Here is a 16593-nt window from a genome sequence, read left to right on the forward strand (position 1 = left end):
CGCCCACGACGAAGAGCCTTTGTCTAAGAATTTTCTCTCAGCTGCAAGTCCATCGCTGTTGTTCGATGATTTTTAATGAGTTCTCGTTCATCTTATTTTATTTGACACTTAGTGAGCAATTTCCAAACATAGCATCGTAAAATTAGCCCAATGCCACAAAGCAGCATTTTCCTTTCCTGTTGCTATGTGCTGAGGCAGAGTTGTTAGTCGGGTCGGGCTTTTCGGATAAGGTTCGGGCTCGGGTTTAAGCCTTAAAAAAATATCTTGTCAAATTTGGACCGGATTTCATACTCGCAATGTGCCACATTCGCGTCGTAATTTCACTTTTTTTACATGAATGTGAACGTACGCAGGTTGCTAACCTCCTGACAGAGATAAATGTGCAACTTAGCAAAGGATGACAGTCAAAAAATGATGTCAAAGATGATCTATCAAACTCGGTAAATTTAACGTTCGGAACAAGTTAGGGCTCTCAATAATTTCTAGGTTTCGGGTTACAACTCTATGCGTTCAACTCTATTAATTACAACTCTGTGCGTATGATAACAAATGGTCCCGAAACCATACGATCTGCAATACCTGCTGTATGATATGTGTCTTTGATTAAGACCTTCTCTTTTCTATACTAGACCCTTCCAAATACATTTAAAATCAATGTGATCGTCAATATAAGCAGTTTGAAATGTATTTTTTCAGTTCTATTGACTTGAACGACTTAATGCACTTCAGTGATTCATAAAAGTCTTCCCTAAAAACCTATTAAAAGTCAATTGCGTCACCTTTCAGGTTCAACCGGATTTCTTTTCGGTTCTTTGAAACAATTTAAACAATTTTACAATTGATAAATTTATCGATTCGTGAATTCCGGGTTTCGTCAACTTTGTCATCTTTTTTGCTAAAATTGTTTTTTTTTCGTTTTTGCTGAGATTTGTTTGCCCTAAGATTGCGATATTACCTTTACGCTGAGATTGAAAACACATTTAAAACTTTGCCTATTTTCCATTGAAAACTAGAAATCAATAAATGTTATTTCAAAAATCACTCTAAAACACGTAATCGTCTATACTCTATAACCAGGGTTGCCATCAGTCTCAACTCAAAAATAAGGACGACTAGAAAATGAACGAGGAATACCACCTTAAACAGTGTACAAGAAGAGAAAGCAACCAATGTTCCTAAAAAAAAAAAATAAATAAAAACAAGACACTATCTGCATGTCCTTAATTTTGGTATCTCTTTGGTACAAAATGGTATCGTAAAGGTGACAAAATGCCCAAAATAAGGACAAAAGTGCCCACCTCCGCCCTAAAAATAAGGACGAAAGTGAAAATAAGGACATTTCTTAGAAAAAAGGACAAACATGTTTTCTAAGACACGGACCTTTAAAATAAGGACAAATCTTAGAAATAAAGACGGTATGGCAACCCTGTCTATAACCCTGAGCGCTGTATTATGAGCCAGATAAACGTCCTACGTAACAAATACCTCCACACAAGTAACAGGTATGACCGTATAGGACTATATAGATTATAGCCTGTTGGTTATGATGCTTTTTTGTAATTGCAAGCTATTACTTTGCTGGAAATACAAACCAACGCCTACAGACGAAAACGTGCCAACCGAGAGAGATTAATGAGCTTTCGGCATTTCCAACAGCAATTTTGCTTGAACGATACCGTAGGAACAAATTTCACGCGATTGGATATGCAACACTTCTACAGTCTAGCTAAAGTCTGCCACTATTCCAACGGAGAAAGATTGTATGCTCGAGGAGTTTTTACATTTTCTTGTGAATCTAACCTGAATGCCACGCCTACTAATAACCTAAACATTTTTTAGTATAAATCTGACCCAATTACGGTGAAATAGTCACTTTCACAGTTCAAATAAGAATGTCCTTAAGAATTATCGTATTTATATTTCTTTAAGAGTCCAACTGCTCTATGAAAGGTTTATTGCACGCCTAGCATTCCCAAAGGCATTTCGGTAAAGTTCAATGGCGCAGTCGTTCAGATCTTTCAACCATGACGGAGATCAAACCCATTCACGTCACTTATGATGTTATAATTACTTTTTTGAGCTAAGGCCAAGGTGACGCTTATTCGACTGCCCATGGGTTATGTCACAACAATGTTTGAAATGTTGTAAAATTATTGTTAACTTCACTGATAAACTGTCACCATGTCATGGACTACACTTTGTATTGTACATCATTATTTTATTGGCTTGTCTTTGTGAACAAGTTTCAAATTATGACATATGTAAAAACATGAACATCGCATAAAGAAATAACAGAACGGTTTTGATTAGTTTAGATAGTTTGGTTTAAATACCAGATTATTTGATTTCTGTTTAACTAACCTGTTCGCTTGCAGAAATGTTTGTTTCTTTACCAATCACATTTCTTTATCACGTTTGAGAGAAAGACGAAACTCTTGTGGTCAATGGTACATAAAAAAGTAAACAATGACAAGTATACAGTACAGTATCAGCAAAAGATTTTGAGATTCTTATTTAGGGAAGCATATTTACAAAACTTCTTTACAACAAGATTTACAACGCTTTTGTATACATTTTGTTGCTGTACCACGCAGAGTAGTGACCAAGTGACCAAAGTCAGGTCACAAGTCAAGTCATAAATGCAATTTCAATGAAACTCGAGTCAACTCATGTCTTTGCAAAAAGTGACTCGAGTCCGAGTCAAGTCAAGTCACTGATTCGAGTCGTTACGACTCTAGTGCCACGACGGCCGATAAACTGGACTCTGGATACACGACAAATCAGTTAAAACAGCACTTTAAATATAGTGATTGACCGAATGGCAGCTAGCCCTGGTATAGCCACCTCTCCTTTCTGCATTAGCTTTAAGCGTTGAGAGCTTGACACTATTTGTGACTCTTTTTGACTCTCTGGCTGGTAAGCTTATCGAAGAATTACGTGATGAGAAGTCGGAAGGTCTCCGCTTTGAAAACGTGTCCCTGGCTTTAAGCTGGAAGTTGGTTGTGATGAAGGCGTAGGCTATAGGATTAAAGCAGCTGTGGCTCCAAGCTAGGCAGTATGCGTAAGGAAAAAACTCCTGGTAGATTCTGTTTTGAAGAAGGGATACATCCGCCCAGAAAGCGATAGAGGTGTAAAAGTTCAAGGCTTGCATAGGTAGCCAACAGATGAAAAAGGCAGATACAATGCAACACGAAAGCTTTGCCACCTTGTCCTTTCGTACTCGTTTGCTGATTATATTGTTTTTTACCGCCGTTACAATTTTAACGTAACAAATACCGATGATGCACGTTGGAACCAGAAATCCAGTGAAGAATTGGAGAAAGCTCAATGCCCCTAAAACCGTAAACTTGTTTGGGTATTTGCTCACACCGTGATAGTCGCAGTAAGAGTAAAATCCTTCTGTATTCTTGCCCCATGACTGGTTGAGAGAAACATCGGACTTGTTTGGCTCGGCAAAGATTCCCTCAAATATATTGGTATCCTTAAGTTCTTTGGTCTCGGCAAATATCGCGTTGGGTAAGCTTAAGATCGCGGCAAGGAGCCAAATTCCAAGACATCCCAATTTCGCCGTTTTATGTGTCCGCACGTGGGCGAACTTGATGGGGTGTGCTACCGCCACCCAGCGGTCGATGCTCATTCCAGTAAGAAAATAAATACTGGCATTCATATTCAAAATTCCCCAGTACAAGAAGAATGTACACATCGGCGATCCGAAATTCCAATGCATCTGGTTCAGCATAGCTTGCGCCATGAATGGAATGGAAAGAAGAAACAAAGTATCGGCTGCGGCAAGATTAAATAAATAAATCGTCGGCACGCACCACGTTTTTCTCTGGCGAATCAACACCCAAAGCACGACTGAATTCCCGACAAGTCCGATAGCCATGATTACGTAAAGCAAAACACCGGGAGCAACGAACGATTCATGCATATTCAAAATGACCTATCTCTTCTTCAATAACCTGGAAAAGAAGGACGGAAGTTTTTAAGTACCACTCGCGAAAAATACAAACACTGGCGCCTTGCCTTTCCAGGTACTGCTATGACTCACAAAATCGCCTGTCAAGAAACTCATATACGATATTATATCATTTTTATAGGCAATATTTTGCCATGAGTAATGCATTTATTTTCTGGTCAGGAAGTGGTTCAAAAAACGTTTTGTAGGTAAAAAATATTGCTTTTTTTCATTTAAAATAAACCAAATTATGATTAACTCTACAAATTAAGTAACACAAATATAACTTCGAATATATAAGATTTTAAGTAATACTGTCAACAACAAAACTTGTAAAATTCCAAATAAATATTCGATTAAATCAACCCTTTGTTGGATAAATGCAATAATACACGTTTGTAAACAAGCATTTTACCAAAAACAGCAATCACTGAAGCTTGACTCAAACAAGAAAAAGCTTCAAAGTAATTGCGTCCTGATCTCATTCTTTATTCTCTTCTCAAATAAAATAAAAATGTTCCAAACTTAGATTACTTAAAACTGCCGTGATAGAAGTGAAGCAGTAAAAGTTCTTCTTTAATTGACACTCTGATTAAGACAATGGCAGATTTTCGCTATCATCTTAAAGATGGATTCTCAACTTTGTCTCATCAACATCCTGTTATTATCATGATGGCACAATGATTTATTTCACGTCGTTATACTCGCCAATAATGTGTTGTGAGCCGTTCTACGCGCATTACCCAAATGTTATCATTCGGCACATATATATTTTGAACACTATTAAGCACTTTTCTGTACAGCACAAAGCTCACGTGGGTTAAATTGATTGTACATTACGTGATCATTTGTCAATTGTCCGTGAATTTTCAGCTGATACTTGGCTTTTGAACAAAATTTCATGTTACTTAAAATGGATTTTTCAAGCTTCGTATACGCTTTTACCTGTTGGAACGTTAGTGTCGTAGTACATGAAGCATATATTAGCATGTACACTTCATTTTTTTTAAGCATTTTCCCGCGTATACGGTAGTGGTAGCGACCATGAATTTTTCAAATTTTGGATTAAAGACTGAATTTTAACCTCATCAAAATGTTAACAGCACGTCGAATGATGCACAGCTGCTTTTTACAGTAAAAAGTTGGTCTAAAACCAAGAATGCGTATCGCAAGACATCAGCAGCATGGAATTATTAGATAGCAATCAACGCTCATCGTCTTTCTATTCCAGTCTCTTGCTCGTCACTGTTGCTATAGTTACTGAACTACCTTTTTCTACTTAATATCCATTGCGTAGCTCGAAAACAACGTTGACGTATCAAATGCCATTGATTATTATGCAAGCAGTCTATGTCGTGTAAGGTCGCCAGGCACCATATATTGCCTGCCAGTACAAATTAAACGTTTTCCGGCGTGTCCTTTATCGGTGACCTGCAAACACAACCAGACCAACGATAGGCGCAAAAACAGGATTTTTGAAAGTACAATTCGGCAGCATTTAAGTTGTTATTGTCTACTATTGCAAAAAAATCTCCAAAAGTCTGCTACTATATAAACATCCAGCAAAATTCAGAAACTGCGCCCGATAGTAGTTTATAAATGACAACCAATTGCGCCAACTTTTGGATTTATATTCACTGCAAAAAATTGCTCTGCCAAAAATGCTGTTTTCTGAAACAGATCCTCATTAGCATGAAACAAATCCATAAACGCTTTAAATATGTTTGCCTAAAATACTCAGATTAAGCTTCATAGCTTTATACAGTGTCATAACTATTCGGGGATTTTCGTGCTGCGGTGTCACATTTTCTAAATTTGCATCAAAAGATGTTCACGCCAAACTTCAAAAAAGTCTGCGTCACGAACAGGTCAAAGAATGCCATAAAAATACGTGAAATACCGCGGCATCCAGACTATTCCAAATACCAAATACACACCATCTTTTGTTGCATCAGCTGCGAGGTGTTATTAGTCCTTGCCATATTGTCACGACGGGACAAACTTTTCTTTGGTGAGTAACTTTTACGACTTTCTCCGGCGCATGTAATGACTCGACTCGACTCCGTAGCTCGATTGTATTTGGGCTTGGTGCTGGGGCAACCGTCCTTGAAACGCATATGCGTTAGTTGAGAGGAAAGGTGTCAAATTGCCCAATTAGTTTCATTCAGATTGATCGAAAGCTTGCGCAGTGATGTGTATAAGTTGTTGTACTAGAACTTCAAAACTTTGCCATGAATTTTATTACGCTTGAACTATATACTGTATTTCAGAACGACTAGTAGGTTTCATAATCATTTTTGATTATGTTTTTGGTTATTTAAGTAGCAATTTACAAATATGAGCAAAGCTACTTATAAATTAATTAATTTTTTTAGATCATCTTCTTAGCGCAGTAGAGTAACAAATGACAATGTTACTTTGGAATAAAGATACTCTTCCGAGAACATACGTCACAGGGAAATTTATAAGCCAATGTCTGAGAATATGATTGAAAGTAAAGGAAATTTCATCATTTTTGTGCTTGTTTTTTAACACTCTTAACCCCAGTTCACAAAATGCAATCCACCGTTGATTCAATGCTTGATTGCTTGATTGCATTAAGTGAAGTCTAAAACAGTATGAACTGACTAACATAAATTCACGTTTGTTATGAATGCAATGACGTTCGGCATGTTTAACATTTTTCATTTTACTGAATGTTTAGTTATTCATATTATCTTGTCACGCAATTCTGTTTCGGTCGAATCATTTTTCTATTCCCCGTTTTCAATCCTTCTTTCATTTTCAACACAGTGTTGCGAATAAGAACGTCTGTCCAGCAGCGGGGCATAATATAATACGCCATGTCGCTTCCATTATATTACTTCCTCTACACTAGGGGTTCCCAACCGTTTTACGGTCTCGTACCACTTGGGCACTCTGTATCGTCAACACGTACCACTTCTTGCAGAACAACTAATTTGATCGAATCTTTATTTATTCAGAAGAATAATATGTAATAAAATAACAATAAAAGACTACAACTATATTTAATGAGCATTTTGTCTTTGTTTGCCTTACACCAATTGGTCGTTGCGTGGCATAAATTTGCTAACAGCGCATAGATTTAATCTAACAAAAGTTAATACAAAATAACCTGACTTAACAAATCAAGAGACTAAAGTCGGTAACAAAAAATGGTAGTTAAAGCATTTCCTAAATTTTGCTTCTTACAAAAGTCGCATTGCCTGCATTATTTTACACCACATGTACGTTGCGCATCTACCTGCATTGGCACCAGTGCTTTCATAGGATTATTATGAAGCTTTGAGAGAAGTAACGCTTATGAGCAATCATTTGATTTAATATCTATAACGCTTACGAAAAGTAACGCTCTCTTTTGACATGGCCTGTATTTTAAGATCGTATTGTTACGAAACAATTCATAGAACAATAGGGCTTCCGGAAAATTTATTGATTTCTAAACAAAACCCGTTAAGTAAACCAGAAAGCTGTGAATCCAGATTTTTGTGAAAAAGTTTCTCGCGTACCACCTGGAAGACCTTCGCGTACAACAGGCTGGAAATCCCTGACCTATGACCTATGGGAATCCCTACTCTACACATAGCGTTTTTTTTTATTTAATTGTGTAACTCACATAAGCTTACATAATGTTTGAGAGACTAGAGAAATTTATGAACCCTTGCTGGAATCGTCATTCGATCGATCGATCTTCTCGTTGTATTAAGCGTACGATTTTTACGTCACGCTAATCTCTGGCGAATAAGGATCGCCGTATACCAACGAGCTTTAGATACGCCAGATAGCGATTGACGCTTTTTAAATGCGGAAATTTTTGCCGGTAACCTCAAATTCAGGTGTTTGACAAAATCAACGACATGGGTAGTGGCTTCGGTCTCGATAAACAGTTCCGGAACTAAAACGTCAGAAAAAATGAACTTAATGCAAAAATTTTGTTACGGGAAAGTGACGTGGTACATTCCAATGGGTTTGTAAATCTCAAAGCATCACATCATTTGTAATTCATACCTTTTATTGTTATACAGTATAACACTTTTAAAGGGAGGGACTTTCCCTCTACACGAACCGCGTAAATGGTGTAACGGGGCGCCTACAAAACATTCAGGTGTAATATTTCATGCTTGAATTTTCCACGCATGAACACACGAGGGCATATTAATTAATACCGTACGCCCTGAGCAAACGACGCAACGCATTAAGGCGAAGTGTAAACGGGTCATTTTTCATCACAACCAGTCAATGCCACTTTTCATAAATACCCAGAATGCCTAGAGTTAATGGATGCCCTCATGGTCCTTCTAAACGCCGGAATAATCCATGTGTGTTCATGGAATGTGTGCAGTTGGAAACCAAAGTAGAAACGTTGACTCAAAGAAACTGTACAAGTTTGTATGCACCGAAACCTATGCCAACGTGTTGTCGCCAACATCACGATTTTATGTATTCAAATGGACGCATGATGGCCATGTCTGAGTCAACTTCCGGGGCTGCTTTTGCTTGACATTTAGAAGCAGTTTTTCACGCCAAAGCTTCAGTTTAGTGTTCAGCAGAATACTGTAGGCTAAAAATACTTGGCAATCGAGATTTACGCTTCCAGCTTGTAACCTCGCTTTAGAAGTTGATGTTACTATAGGTGAGCTTGCATTCGATCTTGGCAGATTGAATCTTTCACAGATAAGATACCAGATAAGAATGTTATAAGATAGCAGTCAATGGTGCGCTAATTGTTACAGAAGGCATGCAATAGAAAAGTTAATTTGCTTTGATTCAGTTTAGCGCCAAATCGAGCAACTACATCGTGTATCAAATCGAAAAGTTTAAGTATCACCTTAAAACAAATTTATAAACCTAACTGTTTTCCTTCGATTTTCCGGTCGATATAAAAGTGATGTATTTGAGAAGCTTTATAAAGCGTAGTTCGTGTGTATAAAAAACTTGAAACTATGCTGCTTTTTAACGGGTTTGTATATTCAACTGGGATGCGTCATAGCAGCCTAAAAGGACAAGCTTGCTTTTGTTTTGAGTATGAGACTTTAAAAACATCCGCTTTGTATCAGCAGGTATAAGCTTTCATAAAGTTTAAGAAATTGGTTAAGCATGGTTGACCCAACCGCTCCTGCCGGTGTCTTGCTCTATATAATCATGGTTGTCGGACTCGTTGGAAATTCGATCGTGTTATTCGTGTTGATTCGTCTGAACAAGAACTGGTGTACGTCGACGATATATCTCTTAAATTTGGCGATATCAGACGCTTTGTATCTTATTGCCACACCATTCGTCGCTCACACATTCTTGAACCAGCATGGATGGATTTTCGGACCGTCGATGTGCGCATTCATTTACTACTGGATATTCTTCGCCATGTACGCAGGGGTATTTTTTGTCACGGGAATGGCCATCGACCGTTGGATGGCGGTAGTGCATCCCATTAATCTCGCCTGTTATCGAACTTGCAAGAAGGCAATGATCGTGTGCGTTGGTATTTGGATTTCGGCTGCACTTTTCGCTTTGCCTCAGGCATTTTATTTCCGAATTATTCCTGATTTTCATCACAATCAGACGTCAAATGACACAGTTGTTGTGATTTGTGATTACCATGTACCAGAAAGCAACCCGAATCGGTTGCATATTTTAAGCGCGGTCAATTTCATACCGTTTCTTATAGGATTTCTGCTTCCGGTTACCATTATCGGTTTCATTTATTATAAAATTGTGACATCCGTGAAAAGGAACCTGATTAGCCGGCATGTGAGCGAAAATAAGGTGACAACTCTGGCATCTTTCATTGTCATCGCCTTTTTTGTCTGCTGGTTACCGGCGCAATCAGTCCACTTAGGTTCCGCAATCCTTCACTGGTCTGACAACGACTCAAATGTCATAGAAATCTTCCGGATATTTTTTCCTTACGCCTTCTGCCTGGCATGGAGCCACAGCTGCTTTAACCCACTGGCGTACGCCTTTCTCACAACTAAGTTCAAAGAGAGGACAAAGGTGGTATTTGCGAGAAGGAAATCAAGCGACCTTACTATGCGCATCACCCCTATAAATGACGTAAATAGCTAAATATATCAGAAAATCCTCACATATCTAAACACTTAAACTACTGATATAGTCGACGTTTGGCTAAAACTTCATAACGCACGGTTGTATGTGTTTGCCTATTTATGTAATTAAAGCTTTAATGCTTCACCTTGGCTTATTCTTACGTTCCAATAACCGTATAAACTACTGCGTGTGTATTGACTTGATGGTGATTTCATTGTTACAGCATTGAAATGTTTCTTAGTTTACCTTTGTTGAAGTTAATGTACAAAGCAATGATTTCAATCATGGCACTGTTTTATTTTGATCTTCACCTGTTTCCATTACCCCAGTGTACAATGTACATAAAATATTTTTTGTAAGGTTAATAGTAATAGTAATAGTAATAGTCTTCAACCATGGACTGAAGAAAGTCTTTGTGTGACGAAATGTATGTTTTGTATTCTTGTATTTTTATATGCTTTAGTGTGTTTTCGTTTTTAACGTTTTGTTCTGAACATGTATAGCTTGTTTGTACGCGCGTCTATATTTGCTACGTATCTGTTTGTTGCTTTGGTCCACTCCACGTAGGTAAGTTTGTGGATACACTTTTCACTTTCGCGCCATTTTGTATTCACCGATATAACATCTAGAACGAAAACAGCTAAAGAATATTATTTGTTTGCAATCGCTTGTTTAAGTTGTTGTTGAAAATCTCACGTTTCAGTAATTGTGTAATCAGTGTACGGAATTGTCTCGAATCGCATTTACGCCTTCCCTCCTCAAGGCAAGGAACGCTCATTGCAGCGCTTAATTAGCTTGGTGAACGGCGTTTTGGTTTTTGATTGATTTTACATTCATTTTAGAGGCAGTGATTGCGAAAAGTGATTTTAAAATGAATTTGTGTCCGAATTATAATATTTTGTGAGATTAAACGAGGGTTTTGCTTTTATTCTGTCGACAAACGGAGGCAATTAAGATTTTGTCGGTCAAGGGAGTTCAACGGCGTTCTTAATGCGCCGCAGCCGGCTTTGCTGTGCTTGTCTGGGTGCACTGTCTGGGTGTCTGGGTGCACACTGCTGTGCATAAGGATCATGCGCTTTGCCGTTGGTAGAGATTGGCTGAAAAGTGACCATATGATGCCACGTTTCCTGCTCAGTGTTGACCAGCAGCTTGTGATAAGTAACGAAGTGTGCGATGACAGTTACAGTACCGGTGACATCACCGAGCAATGACAATGAGTGAATGAGAGACCAGTTTATCTACCGGACTATTTTAGCCGGGCATTGCAGAGATACTGTGAAGGCTGTTCCTATACGCCAAAGTCTGTTGGTGTCAACATAGGTGAAGCTAGGGCTAGGGCAAGGGTCAGGGTCAGGGTCAAGGGTCAAGCTAGCTAGGGTGCAAGGGCGGGCGCAGTCATTTGGGGACGCCAAATAAGGTCAGAGTTTTTCATAATGCTTACAATGTTTTAAATGCATTGATAATGATGATGTGTGGTTCTCTAATATATTGTAGTTACTGAGTCAGCAAACCCAGAAAACATTCCTTGGACGGCAAAGTCCACTATAGGTGGCATTTTAGTGCCTGCAGTTTTCATTTATTTTGAAAAGTGAAAGCACAAAAACTGCCTCCGCCCCCGTGCGTCAACAACCCCAGCTATGCCCCTGGGTGCCAATGCCAATATTCTTTGACAGATGCTGCCGTTTCGTGAGACTAATTGAAGCGATTGGGGATTGAATTGATTCAACGAGATGATTGAAGATATGTGATGGAGCAAGGAGTTGTCCAATCCTGGTCATGCTCTTTCCTTTCCCTGGTCATGCTCTATTGTTAAAGACCGGTCAACTCGTTTGTGCGTCGACTACCGTGCGGTGAACTACATCACGGAGAAGTGCAGTTTTGCTCTTTCTGGGGTAGATGATGTCTTGATCAACTTCGTGATTATATGATTATACTTTAACAGATTTGATTTCAAATCGGGATATTGGCAAACGCTAATGATTGGAATCGTCTCAAGAAAAGATGAGGTTTAGGTACCATAAAGATATATTTAATCCTAATATCTCATAAGAATAGCATTAAACGGGATCTACAGTAGTGGAATGGAACCCTAGCGATTATCTTGACAAATGAGAAGATATCGACATCTTCTTTTGGAGCACGTTGAAGCCAAGTCGTGTCGCCTTTTCCAAAACAAGGACCTGGACTAGGTTAATTGTGTCTCAAGGATGGTACGACCAGAGAAAGAAAATTCTTTCGCTGTCATTCAGAAAAATAAACCAAAGTTTTGCGCATATAAAAGGGTATCATCACAGCAAACTGCCCCAACCCAAACTTTTATTTATCAAGGATAACTTTCTAGCAGTTTTCTGATACAGGCAATTGTTTGAGGTCAGAAGTGGGCAGCGAATTCTAAGTGCGGTCTTTATCAGCTCCGGTACTTGGCTAAACACTTTCCAAGGATGCCATATCAGTACTGTTTCAGGAACGTAGTTCGGTGCTTTGTCGGTTCCCGGTACCAGTACGACAGTACGTTTTTCATACGTGGATTTTACTGCTAGTTTGAAATTGGCAGTCGTATTCTTCATAGTTTTATCGCTGGAGTACGATCTGCTTATACTGTAATGCTATCTGTCCGTGCTGTTATAACTTAGTTGAAACTCAAAAATATTGGATCCCCTCATATACTGACGCCAGCCATTTGCGGATAGTAACTTAGTAAGCATTACGTCACACAAGTAAAACTAAAATAAATCTTCCTATTGTCAAGTGATGGAAAAAGGAGCCTAATTTCCTCCGAAGCCGCTCAGAAATTCATGAACGATCTCTTTTTAGTTTATTGTGGATTGTACTTTGTCAATGTATTCTTGTGATCCGGCATAATGACCATTTTACTTTTTTTATCATTTACCGAGACTTAGGCTGCACAGAGTAAGTGCAATGCTTTTGTAAACTTACCCCTTCCCAAGCCACAATCGGGCAAGATTTGACGAATCTAGAACCGCCGAAAGCTAATAAGGCCGTGGTCTGTCTACTTCTGGACTCTTATTATTTCTCGGTTGAGATGAAGCGTTTTTGGCCAAAAAACTCCAATGATACTCTGCTGTACAGTATTGGTGAAGCTAATAGACTACTATAGCCTATATGAAGTATGGCCGTAGTGACCGGCCATTAACAGTACACGAAAGAAGAAGTTTTAATTTCCGTTGCACAAGCAGCTAATTGTCTAGTAATAATAATGCTAATTTTCAAATAAAAATCCGACGAAGTAGTGGCGGTGCTCGTCCCGATTCTTCAACGTAATCAGTGATTCGGCGAACTCGTTGTTAAAACTTACAACCTAATGTTAGAGTAGAATTAGTTGCACTTGCCATAAGTTCTCTCAAATTTAGCAGCAGTCGTTATTACTAACCAGTATCAAACCCTGTTATCATACTAGGTTCGGCTGACCAATACATTTATACAGCTGATGCACGAGTGATTTAATTCCATATAACTGAAAGCAATCTGTCAAAGATACGGAATCAAATTGTAATGCATAATGTAAATATAGGCTATACATACTACAGTGTTTTTATTAGTGGTCAAAGATTACACGAAAACCACTGGTAATTGAAGAACGACAATGCCTATGCGTGAAAATCAAAACAAATCGTGGTGAACTGTATCATAGCCATTTTACATAACCCTTCATTGCTGTAGCAATCACATCACCAGTAAGTTTCAATAAGAAGTTATTAAGATTGCCATTGAAAGGTATTACAAAGTTCTAGTAGCAGGCCAAAGTGACTTCATAAAGCAGTAAAATAACATAAACAGTGAAATACACGGTTCCACGACAATTAACCGTGGGAAATTGACCGCGAACAAACTCACCGGGGACAACTGACCGGGGGACAACTGACCGTGACGTAAATTTACCTAGAACGAACTGACCTTAAATCATATTATCACTTAAATCATATAATTTGAATAAACAACAATGCTAATTTGCGTAAAAAATAAAAATAAAATGCGTAGCGGTTGATTTGTGTCGCCGGCCAATTTGTTGCCGGTCAGTTGACCACGACCAATTGTCGCCGGTGAATTTGTTCACGGTCAATTGACGTGATCCCGAAATACACAACTGTACACTACGAACATCACGTCAAACGTAGACTCTCAAAGTTGTTAGAAGCTGGAGTTCAGCCTTGTTCGGTTACTTGTAATATGTTGGGTTTGTAGATGAGACTCGCATGGAGATGGTGCTTGGTCTCCTAGAAAACGCCACCCTTGCCTTCTCTCGGAAATTAGTTGTGAGAAAAGCGTACGCCAGTGGGTTAAAACAGCTGTGGCTCCACGCCAGGCTGAAGGCGTAAGGGTAAAATGTCAGGAAACGGTCGTGAACGATTGAGGCGTTGTCCGACCAGAAAAGGATTGCGGAACCAAAGTTTACTGCTTGCGCCGGGAACCAGAAGACGAAAAAGGAAGTTACGATACAACACGCTAGCTTTGTCACCCTGCCCTTGCTCACTCTTCGACTGAGGAGGCTTTTTCGTACCGCGTTGACGATTTGAAAGTATAATATTCCTATAACTGTCACCGGAAGCAGAAATCCCACAAAGAAAAGTAGAAAATTGACCGCGCCTAAAATCTGCAACCTATTAAGGTTACTTTCCGGTATATAGAAATCACAATACAATGGGGGATCAGCTGTGTAATTCGACGACTGGTTATGATGAAAATGAGGAACAGTTCGGATATAAAATGCTTGTGGCAAAGCGAGAAGTGCAGCCAAAATCCAAATACCAACGCACACGATCATTGCTTTCTTGCAAGTTCTATAACAGGCGAGATTAATGGGATGTACCACCGCCATCCAACGCTCCACGCCCATTCCAGTGACGACCAATACCCCTGCGTACATGGTGAAGGTTACCCAGTAGTAGATGAATGTGCACATCGATGATCCGAAAAGCCATTTCTCCTGATTTAAAACTGTCTGAGCGATGAATGGTGTGGAAATAAGAAACAAAGCGTCCGCTATCGCCAAATTTAAGAGATATATCGTCGACGTACACCAGTTCTTGTTCAGACGAATCAACACGAATAACACGATCGAATTTCCAACGAGTCCGACAACCATGATTATATAGAGCAAGACACCGGCAGGAGCGGTTGGGTCAACCATGCTTAACCAATTTCTTAAACTTTATGAAAGCTTATACCTGCTGATACAAAGCGGATGTTTTTAAAGTCTCATACTCAAAACAAAAGCAAGCTTGTCCTTTTAGGCTGCTATGACGCATCCCAGTTGAATATACAACCCCGTTAAAAAGCAGCATAGTTTCTAGTTTTAACACTGAATGGTTGACAGCCTCGTTTTCCTGACTGTTATTTTATCTAAATCTTTTAGTTTTCCTCCAAAATTGAATGCCAGCTCACCTAATTCAATCATCGACTCGTAGAAGACTGCATGATGGAAGTGCTCGCTTCAACATCCAAATATTTTCAGTGCTTTTTTTTCAGCAAAAAAACTATTATATGAGTCAGTACGACAAACCGACAAGCCTGCCATGACAAACTTCTAGATTTCAAACAAATTCTAGCGGAAAGTGACGCAGGCATGGTCGTGCGCCAAACGTATAAGTTGGCATATACGAAAACACGTTATTGGCGTAAGGTTCTTGCGAAATGTATTAAGTTGTTTCTCATGGCAAACTTGCATTTCAACTTCAGATGCTCATAAACGTACCTTTCAAAAGCCATCAGCGGTTATATTTAGCTACAAAGCAGCTAAAAACTTTGCTGCAGGCTATTTAGCCAATATACAATGGTCTTCGTCGTAAAAAACACGTTCACTTTACACTGTAGGAGCTGATTGGCTAAATTGACCTAAATGTTGCATTACAAATCTGCACCCAGTTTTAAAAAATACTTTATGAAAAATTTCACCCCTATCCTAAATTTCAAATATACTTAAATGGTCATGAACATTTTCACAGTAAATGAAATCTGATTGGAATCGAACTCAGCCAAAGTAACAGTGCGTGACAAGACAATAAAAATAACTGAACATTCAGTAACATTTAAAATGGCAAACATGTTGAACGTCACTGCACTCAGCACAAACGTGCATTCAGCATTCGGTAAACTTTCGCCGTCAGATCAGACTGTTTCGAAATCGTTGAAAGGATTTAAACGCAACAGATTCATGGATTTCGTGAATTGAGTTCATAAACGTATAAATCATTGTACAAGAAAACAAGAATGACGCAATTTCCGCTCCAGTCAACCACATTTTCAGACATTGGTTTAAAAGTTCTTTCACGACCTATATTTTTGAAAGATTGTTTCAAATACGATCTTACCGTTATTCCAAAACAGCAATGCCAATAATTACTCAACTGCAATCAAAGGACGAAGTTTTTTTAATCTATAATCTTATAAGCGACGTTTTATTTTATTTGAGATACATTGCCCAGTTATACGATTATATGTTTTTGTTACTGGTATTAAAACTAACTCAAAAATGATTTTATAACCAAATATTCATTTTGAATTCTTGTTTAAATACATTAAAATTCATGGCAAAGTTTTGAAGTTCTAGT

At 38.7% G+C, this 16593-nt stretch overlaps 3 protein-coding genes across 3 annotated transcripts; 1 reads left to right on the top strand and 2 right to left on the bottom strand.

Moving 5' to 3' along the window:
- Nucleotides 1–2203: 2203 nt before the first annotated feature.
- Nucleotides 2204–3957, bottom strand: LOC143463435 (somatostatin receptor type 2-like). The gene has a single exon (XM_076961902.1). The coding sequence runs from the start codon at nucleotides 3929–3931 to the stop codon at nucleotides 2798–2800; it is 1134 nt and encodes a 377-aa protein (XP_076818017.1). The 5' UTR covers nucleotides 3932–3957; the 3' UTR covers nucleotides 2204–2797.
- A 5083-nt stretch (nucleotides 3958–9040) lies between these two features.
- LOC143463437 (somatostatin receptor type 4-like) lies at nucleotides 9041–10969 on the top strand. The gene has a single exon (XM_076961904.1). The coding sequence runs from the start codon at nucleotides 9077–9079 to the stop codon at nucleotides 10040–10042; it is 966 nt and encodes a 321-aa protein (XP_076818019.1). The 5' UTR covers nucleotides 9041–9076; the 3' UTR covers nucleotides 10043–10969.
- Nucleotides 10970–13466: 2497 nt separating this feature from the next.
- On the bottom strand, nucleotides 13467–15380 carry LOC143463436 (somatostatin receptor type 4-like). The gene has a single exon (XM_076961903.1). It carries the CDS (start codon nucleotides 15171–15173, stop codon nucleotides 14202–14204), a length of 972 nt encoding a protein of 323 aa, XP_076818018.1. The 5' UTR covers nucleotides 15174–15380; the 3' UTR covers nucleotides 13467–14201.
- Between the last annotated feature and the right edge of the window lie 1213 nt (nucleotides 15381–16593).

The sequence above is a fragment of the Clavelina lepadiformis genome, chromosome 6 (assembly GCF_947623445.1).
Source record: "Clavelina lepadiformis chromosome 6, kaClaLepa1.1, whole genome shotgun sequence".
NCBI lineage: Eukaryota > Metazoa > Chordata > Ascidiacea > Aplousobranchia > Clavelinidae > Clavelina > Clavelina lepadiformis.

Bases quoted from the DNA above. Each gene is read 5' to 3' on its own strand.
- LOC143463436 (XM_076961903.1), bottom strand. From the start codon at position 15,173: ATGGTTGACCCAACCGCTCCTGCCGGTGTCTTGCTCTATATAATCATG.
- LOC143463435 (XM_076961902.1), bottom strand. From the start codon at position 3,931: ATGCATGAATCGTTCGTTGCTCCCGGTGTTTTGCTTTACGTAATCATG.
- LOC143463437 (XM_076961904.1), top strand. From the start codon at position 9,077: ATGGTTGACCCAACCGCTCCTGCCGGTGTCTTGCTCTATATAATCATG.